Source organism: Periplaneta americana, chromosome 17 (genome assembly GCF_040183065.1).
Source record: "Periplaneta americana isolate PAMFEO1 chromosome 17, P.americana_PAMFEO1_priV1, whole genome shotgun sequence".
Taxonomy (NCBI): Eukaryota; Metazoa; Arthropoda; class Insecta; order Blattodea; family Blattidae; genus Periplaneta; species Periplaneta americana.
Window position 1 is genome coordinate 88347057 of NC_091133.1, and position 17724 is coordinate 88364780.

Sequence of the window (17724 nt, forward strand, 5' to 3'; positions counted from 1 at the left end):
CATCAGTATTGTTGTCACTAAATGGCAGTTGTTTGTTCGTGTGCTTTTATGAAACAACACACTTGAAAATGTAATTTTCAGAACAACGAATAAATATCAAATTTTGTGTTTTGCTCCCAAAAAAAAAAAAAAAAAACAAACAAACAAACAAAAAACATCTGAAACGACAATACTTGGAAGAAGCATATGGTGAAATGAAAGTACAACCACAGTCTAGTATATACAGTCACGAAGCTCAATACGTAGTAAATATGCATCCATAGATAGTTGCTGACCACTAGGATTGCTAATATCGCCTTATTACAGACAATGCGAAATAGTACCGGCACAGTCTATTGTTCCTAGCACCCTCACAACTCTAGCTTCGTGATTGTATATACTAGACTGTGATACAACCTGCAGTTTAAATGTCAGTCATGTAAATGATAATGGTGGTGGTGGTGGCGGCGGTGATGGCGGCTTATTAATATTAATGTGCTAGTCAACAGCAGATGACCAATAATATTCTAGCACAATAGATACAATAATACCATACTATAATATGTAAACAATATTTACAGTGATAACAGTAAAAAGATTTTATTTAAGTAAATCTATATGTTGATTTGATAAAATTAAAATTATGTTAATAGAGACAAAAATAATAAAAATCATAGCAAATTCAAAATTAAACATTAACTGCGTGACATTTGGCTTTATTAACAGAACAGAGTGAGCCAGCTGCGTGTTAATATCTACAGCTTGATGAACACAAAACCAATCATAATTAATTATATAGTCTCCAGCATAGAATAATTTTGTTGACTTTGAGCAGAAATAAGTAGTGTGACTTCAAGAGTTATTGGTAAGGGTTGATTGTAGTTTTCTTGCGAAACTCGTGAATGAGTGGCCAGATTAACATCATTCTTAATAATTATGTTTCTGAAAACTAAGTCAAGGAGGTTTTTGTTCTTAACTGTATTCGTTGTTGGAAGTCCGAAGAACAAAAGATGAATATAAAAATCATAAGTCTTAATTTTGGCGTAGTAATGAATATCCTTAGCACAGCAACCAGATGACCAATTCATACCAGGAGCATGAAAATAATAATCATCATCGTCCAAAACATGTATTAGACTAGGTGGTCTGTTACGGTCCCACATGAGTCCAGTAAAATAAGGAATTACAAACCAGATTAATAAAGACAAAAATAAACTAAAAATAGGAGCAAAATAGTAACATAAATAATTAGATAAAAAAGGGAATGTTTGTTTTAGCCATGTGACCAACGAACCTTCTTCCACTGGGAGCATACAGCAGAATTTGTTTTGGGATACATGTTCTATCCATCCTTCTGACATGATTTTCCCAATTTTTCCTTTAACTGTTTACAAATTGTAATATTAGTGCAGTTGGTAGAGTGAGTAGCAATAGTTGTTGCTCTGGCAGGCAAGAAACGAACATCAGCATCATAGGTCTGTCTGTAAAAATGGAGAAATAATTCAGGATCATTGATAAAAATGTAACCTGTTCTTTCTTGAAGCAGATTGTTTATTGTAGTTTTACAGGTTATATTACATTGTTTATCTTGTTCTCATGCATTAATTTCTTGGTTTTTGTATTTATCTTGTGTTCATACATAAATTTCTTCGTTTTTGTATTTCTTTTAGGCTCTCATATTGGAATTACAAGACATACATGGTAGGATGGCTGAGGCTATGCGACAATTCAGTGATTGTGTAATTGAATGTAACATTCTACAAGAAGAACTGGAGAATACAAGGAACATAGCAGCAGTGATTGAGAATGAATCTCGGGAATTGAGTAGAAAGTGTGAAGAGACACAGGTAAAACTAAAGTTGCTGATGTTTTGTTTTTTTCCATATTCGAACTCTTCTTTTCCAATATTAGCCTTAATGTGATCAGAATTACTACAGTTTTGTCCGGATTTTTATAAATGTGGTGTTGGACACAGTATGTGGGAATATGAAATGAAAGATTTATCCTGATTGTGTTGATTTCGTGAGATGTTTTATGGAATGTGAAGTATGTGATATTAAGTGAATCTGTTTATACTATTTCTTTTATAGCAATTGGTTCAGAGAATAGGACAACAATTTCAAGAAGCAAAAGCAGAAGCTTTCAGACTTTATAATGAAGCCGAAAAGATGACAGGTGGTCTGAATCCTAAAGATGAAGGATTTGGTGAATTCGTGAAATCCTGGGATCTGCTGCCAGAAGAAGAGGAAGAACTAGATAAGGAGATTCAAGATACTCAGGCTAAGGCAGACTGTCTTGGTGATGCAGATGAAATGGTAATGTAATTTATCTAATAACTGTTGCCATAAACACTGAAAATATTGTAAAAACTACCAAATATTTTCACTTGGTAAAAAAGAAAGAGAATTCAATATCCAATACAATGGCCAACACCTTCCTAGGACTTATGAATCCAAATATCTTGGAGTTATTTTCGATAGTAAGTTAACATGGAGCAACCATTTGAAATACATTTCTGAAAAAGCTCGTAAAAGATTCTCCCTTCTAAAAAGACTAGCAGGAAAGAAATGGGGGTGCTCTAGGAATACTTTGAACACTACATACAAAATGTTTATACAGCCAGTGCTGACATACTCGGAGAAATTTTAATTACTTCATCTTTCATAAACGAAATAGAATATGTTCAAAACCAAGCTCTCAGACTCATTACTGGTGGAATCAAAAACTCCAATAGATTCTATGAGATTCCTCACTAATATTAACAGCATCAAAATGACAATAGAAGAAAAAGCACTGATTCAATATGAAAAACTTATTAGATTACCAGGAAACAATTGGCATTCATACAGTCCTCTCTGTAGATTGAAAACTCAAAAAAGTTTCATATCCATTGTGCAAGAATTAAAACAGAAAATCAATATCCCGAATTTAAAAGAAAACCTACAAATTAAACCAAACCCTTTAACTCTATTAAATATAGAATATAATCTAAATTTAACAGAAGAAATACTAAAATCAGAAGTAAACACTGAAATACTAAAACAATTGTCTTTAGAGACAATTAATATTAGGTACCCTCCACAAAACTGGCTTCATTTATACACTGACGGATCCTTGATCTCCAGAGAACAAGGTGCCGGTGCAGGTGTTACGTGCTGTCTCTTCTCACTTTATAGATCTCTTGGGTATGGAACAACAAGTTTTGATGGAGAAATCATTGCAATAAGTGAAAATCTCAGGAATCTTCTATGCCACATCAATAAATTTAAAAATGCAGTTATATTGTCAGACTCCAAAGCAGCTATTCTATCAATAGTCTCTAAACACACACTTTCATCTCAAACAGCAGAAATAACTAAAATTCTCTCTCAATTAATATCACTCAATAAAAGAATTGTATTCCAATGGATACCATCCCATTGTGGAATCCTGGGAAACGAGAATGCAGATGCTTTAGCAAAGAAGGGCAGCACTGCTACTTACAGACCTGTTACTAAATCTACGTATTACTCTGTGAAAAGATTTATTAAATCTATACATACTTAGACTTCAACAAACAAAATTTGATAACACAATCTCAAGGGAAAAAATGGAACTCTCTGCATCAAAATCCACAGTTAATTCCCGATTTACCACGAAAATCGTCTGTAGCTGCATTTAGATTGGCAACAGGCCATGATTGTTTGGCCAAACACCTGCATAGAATTGGAATATATCAGTCCCCTAACTGCCCATTGTGCAACTCAAACCAAGAAATGGATTCGGAACATCTCAAAAAACTGTGCTTCAGTGGCTGACCATGATAATATTTTTGAAAAATATTGGAGTGCAAGAGATCAAATGACTTTATTGTCAAACGCCTGGCATTAGAAAACAACAACAACAATTTTGGGTATTTCGAATGTTTTTAAATTCTCTTTACAGTTCGAATTAAGATTCCTCTATATTTAATGCACGTGAAAAAATGTAACTCAACATGATTTTCACCCAGTGGCATCTGTAGATAGAGGAAGGTACTGTGCATGTGCACAGATGCGGTCTCAGTGATGTGTGAGGGATATGTGCAATAGCTATTTTGTGAACATGCTTCTTATTAATAATTTTCATATTTACATTTGTGTTTTTAAGGTAATGCAAGAATACGAGAAACGAAAAACTCACATAGCATCTCTGCAAAATACTATTTATATGAAAGAAGAAGAACGTGAAAAATTGAAGACAGATATTTTAGATATTAGAAACAAATGGCTACCACCACTGAAAGAGCTAGTAGCACAGATCAGCCAAAAATATGGGGAATGTTTCTCCCATATAGGTTGTGCTGGGGAAGTACTGCTTGACTGTGGCAGTAATGAGGTAATGTTATTATTTCAAATTTTGTTCACTGTAGACTAGAACGTACTGTGTATTTACATATGTATTTGGTTCATATGTTGGTGTTTCTTTAGCAGGAATCTTTTGCTGTGGGCCAGCTCCAGGGGTTTGATTAGTTCCAATATAGAGGGAGGTAGTCCAGATGAAAATGAAAGTATGTCCACTTTACCCATCAGTAGAAAGTATCCAAAGTAATTTACATTATGATGCCATATGTAGAAGATGGCTAATTAGGAACTCCGTGATAAATGGCTGAATAGGAAATGTACATTAACGTTATAAAACAGTACAGAAGACTTGACATTTATTATACACATAAGCAGAGATGTCAACTATTACAAATTTTCCGTAATTATAACGGATTCCCCCCCCCCCTCCATTATTACGGTATTACAACCAAAGAGACAGTTATTACGAAAAAGTAAAATCATCACGAAAAAAATACCTTTATACTCTTTTTCCAGATAGAGATTGTAGCAAACATAAACAAAACCTAAATGTATTACTCCGCGGCATTTATTGTAAGTAATAAATTGTAGACCTAATTAAATAATTATAATGTTTGGTATATAAAACAGAACCGCAAATTATTCAAATAACACAAAACATGCAGCTACCTGTATTTCTGCTGTTATTTTTTTATATCCAAAATGACATTCTTCGTGACATTGTTATGCAAGTACCCATTCTCTTCTTTGTTTTGTTATATTCTACCTTACGTTTTCCATATTAACCATTTGTACTAAATGAGTTGCTTTTACTATATTCCAATGTATTTTACTTTCTTTTTTCTATTATTGTATTATTTTCATGTTGTTTACTGTCGATTTTATTATGCTATTATTATTATTATTATTATTATTATTATTATTATTATTATTATTATTATTATTGTTGTTTTGTAATATGTTAGTATTCTGTTCTCTAACTTTTTGTTAAATTTTAACTGCTTGTATACTTTGTAACCTGGTAGAGTGTAAGAGAAGGCCCTATGGCCTTAACTCTGCCAGTATAAATAAAGAATTATTATTATTATTATTATTATTATTATTATTATTATTATTATTATTGTTGTTGTTTTGTAATATGTTAGTATTCTGTTCTCTAACTTTTTGTTAAATTTTAACTGCTTGTATACTTTGTAACCTGGTAGAGTGTAAGAGAAGGCCCTATGGCCTTAACTCTGCCAGTATAAATAAAGAATTATTATTATTATTATTATTATTATTATTATTATTATTGTTGTTGTTGTTGTTGTTGTTGTTGTTTTGTAATATGTTAGTATTCTGTTCTCTAACTTTTTGTTAAATTTTAACTGCTTGTATACTTTGTAACCTGGTAGAGTGTAAGAGAAGGCCCTATGGCCTTAACTCTGCCAGTATAAATAAAGAATTATTATTATTATTATTATTATTATTAATATTGTTTTGTAATATGTTAGTATTCTGTTCTCTAACTTTTTGTTAAATTTTAACTGCTTGTATACTTTGTAACCTGGTAGAGTGTAAGAGAAGGCCCTATGGCCTTAACTCTGCCAGTATAAATAAAGAATTATTATTATTATTATTATTATTATTATTATTATTATTATTATTATGAAAAGAATCAATCTTCTTAATGTATCCAGCTGTTTGCTGACAACATAAAGTCCACTATAGTCTATTCAGTTGTTGTTTTTCACGAGAAATGAGGGGTATTTTGATCGGTGTTCATTATAGATGCCTGTTGCTAGTAGATTATTAAAAGAAAATTAAACTTACTATTCTTTTTTTTTTTTTTGGCAAACACATTCTAAATGGGCTCAAATAAATTGTATGAAATTGTTCTATTTTTCAGGACGATTATGAGCATTATGGACTCAAGATTAAAGTAAAATATAGGGATGGTGAGCAGATGCAAGAACTCACCCAGCATCTGCAGAGTGGTGGTGAGAGAGCTGTTGCCACCGCAATATATATGATCTCATTGCAGGAGCTAACACATGTCCCATTCTGTTGTGTGGATGAAATAAATCAGGTAATTTCACATCTTCATCAGCTCTTAAGTGTGAAATGAAATCTGTGTAAAGAGGAGGAAAACTAAAATACGTACAGATAGATATTCCATGTAACTTACTTACTTACTGGCTTTTAAGGAACCCGGAGGTTCATTGCCGCTTTCACATAAGCTCACCATTTGTCCCTATCCTGAGCAAGATTATCCAGTCTCTACCATCATATCCCACCTCCCTCAAATCCATTTTAATATCATCTTTCCATCTACGTCTCGGCCTCCCCAAAGGTCTTTTTCCCTCCGGCCTCCCAACTAACACACTGTATGCATTTCTGGATTCACCCATATGTGCTACATGCCCTGCCCATCTCAAACGTCTGGATTTAATGTTCCTAATTATGTCAAGTGAAGAATACAATGCATGCAGTTCTGTGTTGTGTAACTTTCTCCATTCTCCTGTAACTTCATTCCTCTTAGCCCCAAATATTTTCCTAAGCACCTCTTCTCTCAATGTGAGAGTCCAAGTTTCACAACTATAAAGAACAATCTGTAATATGTAATGAAGCAATAAATGTGCACGAATTTTGCAACACAATTAGGACCCGTTTTACCAATGTTTGTCCTATTTTTCTTGATAGTGTAGAATGTAAATGCCCCCTTCATGGCTTTTAAAGCTTTTATAAATAAACGTCCATTCATAGAAAGTTCTCTCTTTTTACCCCTCCCTCTCAAGAATTATAACATGACAAGCCACTGATCAAAGTGCGGCACAACTATGCACATTTTTCTATAAATGGGTAGACCTATAATAAAATTATTGCTTAATACTTTTCTCATGTTCATTGAAAAAGTTAGTTTATCTTCATTACTTCCATAACATTCCAGGGTTTCTTGTCAATCACTAAATCTGTAAATGAAATAGCAGTCTAGGAAAGTATGTACTTGCCTGACTTTTGCTGTGTTGTAAGTTGTGAGACTTGTATCAAACCCGTACATGTTCTTATTCAGAGCTGTTATAGAAATTACTCACCTATAAAAAATAACCGATCCTTCAGAAATGTGGCTCGTAATACCTGAATGATTTGTAATAAGAATGTTTTATTATTTCTGTTGTTACAGTTAAATTTATTTTCAGGGAATGGATGCTGTTAATGAACGAATGATATTTGAGCTTCTAGTGGCTACCACCAGAAACGCTGGAACTGCTCAGTATTTCCTATTAACACCAAAGGTACGCTTATATTTATCTATGCTCTTTGATAGATTTAAATAAATAGGAATTTTAGTTCTGTAACATTTCGTTTTTGGTGGTTGAATGTTACCGTGTTTGCCATTAGTTTTGAGGTCTGCAGGTTTGAACTATTGGAGAATAGTGAATTTTTAAATGGAAGAAGTCTTTTTTTCTCCCCTCCTTAAAAGGATGGTAAAACTAGGAATTATAATTAATGTGCTTATGGCATGTCTTTAAAATAAGACTATTTTTCGTTCACATCAGAATTTAAGTTTGCTAGTTTGGCTATCATCCTGTCATTGGGAGCACAAAATTTCGCTTTACATGTGCCTCGACCTCAGAAATGGAATTCACTACTGCTAGACTAGAAGAAATTGGATTGCACAATATGATTTAAGTAGAAGAGGTTATAGAATGCACTTCATTATTCCTTGCAACCCAGGTTCTGTAATTGAACCTACAGAAATTTTGCTAGTTATGAAAGATGTGATTTTGTAATTGAAAGAACATGAAATATTTTTCTCTCATTGCAGCTTCTGCCATCACTACTGTACGAACCTACAATGAAGGTCCACTGCATTTTTAATGGATGTGGTGCCTTATCATGTGATAATTGGGATCTGGAAAAAATGATAGAAAGGAAAATTGCATTGGACAAAAAAATTGCCAAGAAGTTTTAAAGGTTTGTGAAAAATTTGCAATTGCAAGAGGTTGAACAGCATGTAGCAAACAGTATAACTGTTTATAACACCTATACCCAACTCCTAAAGTGTGTGGAGGACCATATCTGCCTTTGATTAACAGATCCATATGACCTAGGCTTAGGATTGTCAAACAACTCCACCGATCATATCCCCTCTTCACTACTTAGAGGACGCTTAGGCATGTCACAGTAGGTCAGCATACTGAAATGGCATTTTCTCCATTTTTGATGGAACATTTATACTGCTGTAACTAGATTCCCATGGGAAGGTGAAAATGGGATTTAAGTAGGAAAGTTTATAGAATGCACTTCACTACTTCTTGCAACTCAGGTTCTGTAAATGAACCCAGAGAAATCTTGCTGGTTATGAAAGTGATTGTGATTCTGTAATTGAAAGAATATGAAATATTTTTCTCTTATTGCAGCTCCTGCCATCACTACTGTACGAACCTACAGTGAATGTCCACTGCATTTTTAATGGATGTGGTGCCTTACCATGTGATAACTGGAGATTTGAACAGTAATTTTGATTTTGTGTAAATTTTCTCCAAAGTACAAACAGAATGCATATTTAATGATTTTGAAGTGTTAGAAATGAAAATGCTTTATGTAATAGTCTGATAAATTTAAAATGTGTGAATATTTTCAAAGGAAACAATGTTTTACAGCAATACTGGAATAGACTAGGCCTGTTTGCCTCTAGCTATGCTGGAAGAAGAAAAATAAGAAGAGTATGGCTGTGATGGGTGTGAAGTAGGTTAATAGGAATAACTCGGAGCTACTAAACAGTAGTGAGGTACCCTTTCATCCAGCTTTTGTTTTTATCTCGTTCTAAAGGTTTTTAAGTAAAACGTCTATCTTAAAGAGAGGCAGTTTTTTTTTACGAGAATTTGTCTTTGTTCGAGGTATAGTTGATGATGATACATTTTTAGGATACCATAAGTTTAAGAAGTCTGCTAGATGCTTCATATACAAATTTAGTACAAGTTGCCATGTGTCAAATGGTGAGTAATCTACTTACAAATGAATAAGGCGCAAACATTATCTAAAGTAATAAGCAACTAGCATTATCTGCATATATCCGGATACTGTAAGAAGAAAATTGTAATGTTACTGGACAAATCCATGTTAACTGAAAACAGAAGAGTTCATTATTTATGTGCAAGGAAGTAGACTTAAAAAGAAAAAGACAAAAAACATTAATTTAATTCGTATTATTTCGTCATATTCTTAATAACTGAAAATAAAATAATAAAAAAACCCATGTCCCTAATGATAAAAAAAATAAAAGTAAAATGAAAACAATAAAAAGAGGTATTCACGAAATCAACGGGCTTCTTTGAAGCTCCTGTCATCTTTTAAATAAGTTATTACCAATGCAAATTTAAATTAGTTTGCAGTTTTTATAATGCCTTTCATGAGATTTGGCCAAATTTCTGATATGAAATAAGTGTGTTCTTTATTTGGAAATGAATTAAGATTGACTCATTGTTTACAGTATTATTATCCTTGTAGAGTTTGACATTGAATAAGAGTTGTTCTTGTATTTGCAATTCAAGAAATTGACTTAGTTATTCGCCATATTTATATCATTGTGTGAAATTCTTAATCATTTCCAGACTGGAGGAGATTTGTGTCCTGAAAGATATCATGACACGTATGTTAAATTTCACATGATTTAATTAAAATCATGCACTTCGTAGTACCTACATAGAGTAGTACATTAAGTACCTTAAGAAATGGCTCATTTCTATAAAATGTATAATAATTCACTGTATTTTTGTACGACTTTTCATGTAGGCCTACATACTTTTTGTACTTTTAAAGTACTAAGAATCTTCATTGTTGCACTTATTTCTACTTCTTTGTAAATTGAATATCATAAAATATAAGAAGTGTTTTTGATAATGACGATGTTTTTCTTGCATATTTTCATCTTTCAAATATAAGTCCATTTGATGTCCTCTCATCATTCTACAGTGGCTCAGTGATAGCACACTGGGTTTATAAGCCAGGGAGTCCACTTCAAATCCCAGCTGATGCACTCTGAATTTAGAACTTGTTGTGCAAGCCTGTAGCCCCAAGCATTACAGGGATTTTCTCCAGGAACTCTAGTTCCCCTGTGATATCCCAACAATTCTCCATTATCATCATCATTCATTATGAGTGTAATATGCTTCCACTACTACATTGGATTGACTTTGACAAACTAAGTGGTCTAAGCTTCTCGGCACTAATGAGCGTGCTTGTAGAGACAGGGCAAATAATGGAAAGTTAAGGGCCCTACAATTGGGGAGGAGGAGGGGAGAAAAAAAAAGAAGAGGATGTGACACATGATGCGCTGATCAAGATTTGAAAGTTGCACAAGTTTCGAAGCATTTCTGATATCTTATGAAAAAAAGATGTGTAACAAATAAGGTCAGAAGCTGGGTAACCTACGGTGCTGTACCCCGGACTCATTTCACCAGCATTATCACCTTCATTTCATTCAGACTCTAAATAACCTAGATGTTGATAAAGTGTCGTAAAATAACCCAATAAAAAAAAATTTCAGAAAACATACAGTGCTTAAATTTTATAAAATAATAAATTGCTATCCCTGTCTTAATATATGGATTTGAGGACTGGACAATGATTGAAACAAACATGAGAATGCAATGGTAAAAACCTCAGAAAAGGAATTGTATATTTCTATACGTATTAGAGATGAACTTAGCAATGTAGTCACCAGTAAATAATGAAGTATATTCAATTTATATTTTTATTTTTACTATTTATTAATGCAACATTTTGCTGAGTTACCTCGAAAATCTGCCATGGCCATGTTTAAACTGATTACTGGTCATGATTGCCTCAGTAAACACCTCCATTGTATTGGAGTACTGAATTCACCTAAATGCTTACTGTGCACCAGAGAAGAGGACATGGAGATGGAGCACCTGACTAATTGTGAAACTCTTAGGACATTTGTGGACCTTCCATCAAAATATTGGGAAGCAAGAAGGATGATGACTTCATTGTTAAATCCAGAGCATTAGATACACACACACACACACACACTATTTATTAATGGTTAGTGTCAAAATTGAAAAGTTAACTGCAAAGATGAATAACCTCTAAGTCTTCGTAAGTAGTAGTTTTCGAAGAATTTTTCGTGTATTTTGGCATAATATCATCTCCAGTAAAGATTTGTAGAGACAAGTAAAAGGACTGATGACACCAAAATTAAAAGAAGAAAATGGAGGCAGTTTCAATATACTTTGAGCACAGATTAAGATACCACGTAGAAGAGAGCATTATTCTGAAACATGCACCAGCCGCCTCTGTCATTCCCCTTGAACCATCACACATGACCTAAATACATGTCGAAGGGATAATGGAAAGGTCAGATGCAATAAAAAAAGCTTCTGGAACAAACCCCCACCAAGAGGCCAATTAAACAGTTAGACCACTTAAGATAAAATTTATTAACAACTGATGTGATTGATTTCATTACAATTATCACATAAGATTAGGTTCGGAAAATAGCACAATAACGATTACTCAGTTTCAATAAAGTATGGTTGTACGAACTAAGTATGAAAAGTCTGATAATGAATCAAACAGTATTCAACAAAGTTAATATGTGTGGTGAACTGAATTAGTCGGCCCAATTTAAATTTAAAAATTTAAGTCGATAATAACGAACAATCGAGGAAAAGAACCTTTATCTAAATTAATATTTTGGAAAATTTAACCAACTGAAGGTCAAGTAATTTTCCTATCTAATTACGCTCCACAGAGCTGACACCTAGTGAAGTTATAAGGAAAATTTCACCTGATCTCTGTTGGTGGATGACTGGCCTTGACAAACGTTATTACCGGATCTGGAACACTTCTTTAACTGCCCATCTGTTCAAAGCGAACTCCACAGAGGTAGATTTGGGACAGCAGCATGCATGCACGACTGACAAATCAGTAATTGGGCCGACCAAATGATGTCGCCAATATGATAAAACAAATATTCCATTACATCTCCCCATGTCCATATAAGAAAATGTCATAAAATGACATGATAGAAAAAGGACACTTCTTTCACAATACACCGTTCAAAGCATGATCACTAATAAAATATAACGTTTGTAATATCAACAAAATGAACATAGTTCACACCTAAATAGTGTTCATCACCATAAACTACTGTATTGTCTCCTGCAATGTCCAGCGGATTGAGTTAAAAAAATGTATGGAATTCATCATTGTAGTTCGAAGATGCAATTGATGCACAGATAGAAAAAAACAGATGAATTCAGTTTGCATGTTGTAAGGTTGTAGAAGTTGGTGTGGCCGTCACCGTATTTGTAGAACCAAAGAGCTGAAGAGTACATCCAGAGCGGTCTGACTGTGTGTTGAAAACGAACTGAACATTAATGAGTTACTTCTTTGAAGGTAATGCAGGAGAGGAAGAGAGAGAAATCCCACTTGAAAATCCTAACATATTACAATATAACAAAATATAAATAATCTGACATGAATAAATTGACGACATCAATCAGTTCTTACAATTGATCCATAAATATAGTGAAAACAAGTTACATGTATGGAAAAACAATCGCATGAATATAAATATAAAATTTCTTCTTCTTCTTCCCTTCAAGTATTAGGCCAAATGACCTGTTACGATCTCACAGTTGAATTTTCAATCCAGCGCTTCTTTGGACGACCGAGAGATCTCTTCCCGTTTGGACGATAATGGAGCATGACTTTTGGGATTCTATCTCCATGCATGCGATGCAGATCATTTATCCAGTTCTGATAATGTTTTATGTGATTAATTACAGGTTCCATTACATCTTCATTGCGTTTGTGATCCCATTTCGTATACCCTGCTGTATATATCATAAAATCATAAATATATACCTAAAATGAATATGAATAAATTTGAATAACAATGAAAGCAGAGAAGCACTGAGACGCCTCAAAAGAAAAGATAGAAAAATAATATAATACAATATAATATTACAAACAACAATAGTAATGCTAATGAAGATCTCCGAAACTACTAAAACCAAAAACTACTATAAAAACATATATAGCTATAACTACAAGGCACCACAAACAATCTAAAAACCAACATGCAAGACAATACAACATTTTTCCGTTTCTAATATAGACATGCCATAGCAATGGGAAAATGAAGGACAACAGGCACGAAATAAAATTATGAATGATCCAGTGAAGAGTCATTTCACAATTAATGTCACGTACAGGTTCAATAAAACGTGTCACATTACCTTAGCAGAGGATTTTTCAAGAAATGTTTCTGCATGATTTTTCCAAATTTAAAATTTCGCGAGAAGGTGGTGTGAGAAAAAATTTTGACAAATAGGATTGGTCATTTGGATGGCCAATCACAAGACAGCAATTATTTCATGTCTCAAAGCAACAATAGTTACAATTATTTCAGTTCTATCACAGTTATGCTCTGAATTGGACGTAAAATTGTAATTGTTAGACAGTTTTACTATTTTCTATTACTATTAAACTATTTTATACTTTCAAGATGGCCAAGTTCCTTGTACGGAGTGTTTTGTCTGTGGGTGCAAGTAGTGAAACTATTGAGCCTGAAAAAAAGAAACAAAAAGTAGTGCACCAGTAATTTAGTGATAATTATTTATCTTACGGGTTTTCTTGGTGTGGTGACAAAACATGCCCAATCCCCGAGTGTGTTGTGTGTGGTGAAAAACTCATTAAGGCTGCTATGGTTCTCAGTAATTGAAACGACATTTGTTAACGAAATTAAAACATCAAAGAGGGAAAGACTCAGATCCATCAATGAAGAAATGAGGCACTGTCAACGATTCTGCCACGGATCAGCCACCTCTGTGCAGCTAAGCAGGCCTAAATATCACATTGAAGGTATGAGTAAAATTATTTACTTTAATATTAGTAATATACATGTATATATTCTACAGTGAATTAAAGTTCATGGATTGTTAATAAGATAATGCAAGAGTCGATTTCTCTTATTATTATTATTATTATTATTATTATTATTATTATTATTATTATTATTATTATTATTAATATTATTATTATTATTAACTTGATTCTATTACGTAATTATATTAAGAGAGTCACATCATAGGTTTTTGAGGGGATTAACGTTTTGGTGCGCTGTGTTGAGTCTAGGGTATGCCGAGTAGAAAAAGTTTGCGGAACACTGGACTAAACAACAATATTACAGCAATCTAGCCATTAGAGAGTTTTCTTATCCTCCCGGTATGCTATATTGACGTCATTGATGAGAGAGCTAATCACAGACATTCACTCTCACATTATTTCAATAGCAGAACCAGATATCTCTAGGTGGATAACGTGCATGAGAACGAAGTTTACCGTAGACCTAATTCAGTGTTAAAACATGGCATCTCGTTTGAGATTTACCATTGTGGATGATATTCATCTACTTAGAACAACTCAAGGTGGATAAATTACTTAGGTCGAAGTACAAGAAGGCTCAGGAAAGAATTTATCGTTGAGATTCCAACAGACAAAAGGTTCAGTCTTCAGTACTCCGCCAATAGAAAAGACTTCTTTGTTTAACTCACTGTAACTCGGAAACCAATAAAGATTTTGCGTAGCAACCACATTTAAAAAGTAATTCCCATTCTTTCTCAACATTTCTTTTGCCTTGACCCCCCATTTAACGTGAAAAATAAAAAAAGTTTGCCGCTTACCAACTTTTGAAGGTGTAAATGTCTATTCTGAACAGATCTCATCGAAGTTAGTATTTTTTTTTCTCACTTTAAAAAAAAATCATTTTGAAGAATTTTTTTTCTCTATACAGTGAAACCTGTCAAAAGCGGCCATCTGAAGTTACCTTGTAAAATGGCCGTTTTATCAGGTGGCCGCTGGATTAAGGTTGCGGGTCTTTTATGAATCAGCATGAAAATACTGAATTTCACTGACTTTTTAGGACTGAACGCGTACAACAATCATGCATATTAATGTCAGCCTCTTCCATTCTTGCAACTAGCCTTTTCAAAACTCGCTTGCGGTACCTCAATTTAAATGACCTTGATCAAGGGACTGGAGGTGTGATGTATTTGGGGGAAGAAACGCCAATTTCACGGATCACTTTGCGATTTTGTCGTTTAATCTTAGAATTGAAATCGCATAGCTAATTCTCAAACAATGATGATGTCATCCAAGCTTTATTGTTGGCAGTCCACTTCACCTCCAATAAGCCCATGTCAATATTTTTCAAACATCTCGGTTTTAATGATTTCCCTGTCATTAAGAGTGGTTCTTTTTCTCCTGCAGCATTACAACAAAGGAGCAGGGTTATTCTGTCTTTTGCCAACTTCCCCCCTTTACACTCTTTTTTCTTAAAACTTAAGTTTTGTTAGGGAGGGCCCTGAAGAAAAACCTGTTTCGTCAACACTGTAAATATCTCTGAGTTGATATTCCGCAAGAATTGAAGGCAGTCTATTTTTTCCATTCTTCAATAACATTGGTTGCAATGTCACCCCCTTCACCAGACACAGAACGAAATGCAAAGTTATGCCGTTTTCTAAAGCACTCTAACCACCTATTACTAGCAACAAAATTTCTTACATTGAATTCTTTGGCAATTTCAAGAGCTTTCTCTTGAATCATAGGCCCACTTACTGCAATTTCTTTCCCCTCGTACACTTGAACCATTCGTAAACGAAATTATTCACATTACTAAACACAGGTTCTCTCTTCCTCCCTTTCTTCTAATATTTCATCTTTATTCTTAATTATACCATTTATTTGTGTCCTTCCACATTTGAATATTCTGCAATTTTTCTCGCAGATGTTCCCTTCTCACTTTCTTCAATCATTTTTCGTCTCACCTCTAAACTTAACACCACTCTAAATTTATTATTAGACATGATTTCTCTTTCAAACTAACTTCACAGTTCCTCTGAATCAAGTGAATGAGAAAAAGAAAAATTCGTAAAAGCTGATCCATATAGAGAAAGATAGAATGAGGAGAAAAAAAAATTAAAAAAATTCGAATGGTTAACTACCTAAAACATACTGTGACATTTTCTATCTGTGACATTTTCGCTGTTTTTCAATCCTTAAAAAACGAGTAAGAATTTATAGCTGTGCAGGGTCGGAGTGGAAAGTGACAAAAGAGTCATAAAACAGTAACCAACTAACCCCAAAGATATGGAGTGTGTACTGTTGTACACTTAGCTATTGCTTCCTGTCCTCTAACCATCGAAAAAATAGGTCAGACAGTATCTGTGAAAAGATTTTTTATTGGACAGTGACCGTTATAGTCAGGTTCCAATCCAAATAGACCCTGGCCGCTGGCTGGTGCATGAGGTGGCCGCTAAATAAAGAGAGAATTTGTATTGATCCTATGGAAAATCCAATTGGTTCCAGAGAAAATTGGCCTTTTGGCCAGGTGGCCGTTTAAATGAAGTGACCGTAAAGGCAGGTTTCACTGTACTTTCCTTAGACATTGAACTATCAATTAAAAAAATTATAGCGCGATTGATTGACTATCATGGGAGCTACGACATGATAAATAATTTAACGGAACGCGAAATATCGTATAATGTCCTTTCATTAAAGTAATACGTTCAGTGATCCCTTACGATCCTTTTCGAAGTTTACGAATATGAACATATGTCACTACTGACGTGAACATAACGTTAGACGTTTAGCGGGAGACGGAAGTGCGAAAACTCTTTAATGACTAAATACGTGCCGGCTAATCAGAGGTACAAAAGGTGATGGCTGCTCTTCAAATCTATGTGAAGACTTACAGTGTTGCCATTTCTTACTTATTCTTAATATAAATAGGATTATATGTCTCATTCCTCAGATAGTGCGATGTAGCCTATTTTAGACGGCAAACGTGACAACTCCGCGTCAATTCTCACCAAGTCACGTGTTTTTTTTTTTTTTTTTTTAATGGTTGTGGCTGTATGGGGGATACGGTCGTGGGTTTTACGTGAATATGCCTGGCTTATATCGACAAATCTAGACGAGATCTTCCGTTTGGCACCAAAATCAGTGCGTTAGCATATCGGAATCGCGAGATAAACTGCCCGGAAATTTTCACGCAGGCCCAAAATGGCGCTAGTCGCGATCTTTCGTTTGGCACCAAAATTTGCGCTTTATCATATCATAGTCGGGAGATATACTGCCCGGAAATTATTCGCCTATGTCCAAAATGGTCGTCAGTTGCCGCTAGACCCCTTTCCAATGATATGCGTTGCTTGTATTTCTTCTGGGCATTTCGGTGAGTACCGGTATAGGCCGACATCTGACATTTTTAATTCATTTGAATTATTTTTTATTTGCAGCCAACACATATTTTACAAAGTTTACTTTTTATGGCTTAAATCGATAGATCTAGACGAGATTTTTCGTTTTGACACCGAGTGCTAGCACATCAGTCTCTCAGGTATAGCTATTG

General features: G+C 34.1%; 1 protein-coding gene across 1 annotated transcript in view; it reads left to right on the forward strand.

Moving 5' to 3' along the window:
- Positions 1-10187, forward strand: part of SMC5 (structural maintenance of chromosomes 5) — a 55375-nt gene extending 45188 nt beyond the window's left edge. Inside the window, exons 16-22 of the mRNA XM_069815996.1 lie at positions 1650-1826; positions 2070-2294; positions 4108-4335; positions 6190-6369; positions 7481-7576; positions 8110-8258; positions 8705-10187. Coding sequence (XP_069672097.1) covers positions 1650-1826; positions 2070-2294; positions 4108-4335; positions 6190-6369; positions 7481-7576; positions 8110-8256 — 1053 coding nt within the window. The 3' untranslated portion in view covers positions 8257-8258; positions 8705-10187. The remainder of the gene's footprint in view (positions 1-1649; positions 1827-2069; positions 2295-4107; positions 4336-6189; positions 6370-7480; positions 7577-8109; positions 8259-8704) is intronic.
- The last annotated feature ends 7537 nt before the right edge of the window (positions 10188-17724 follow it).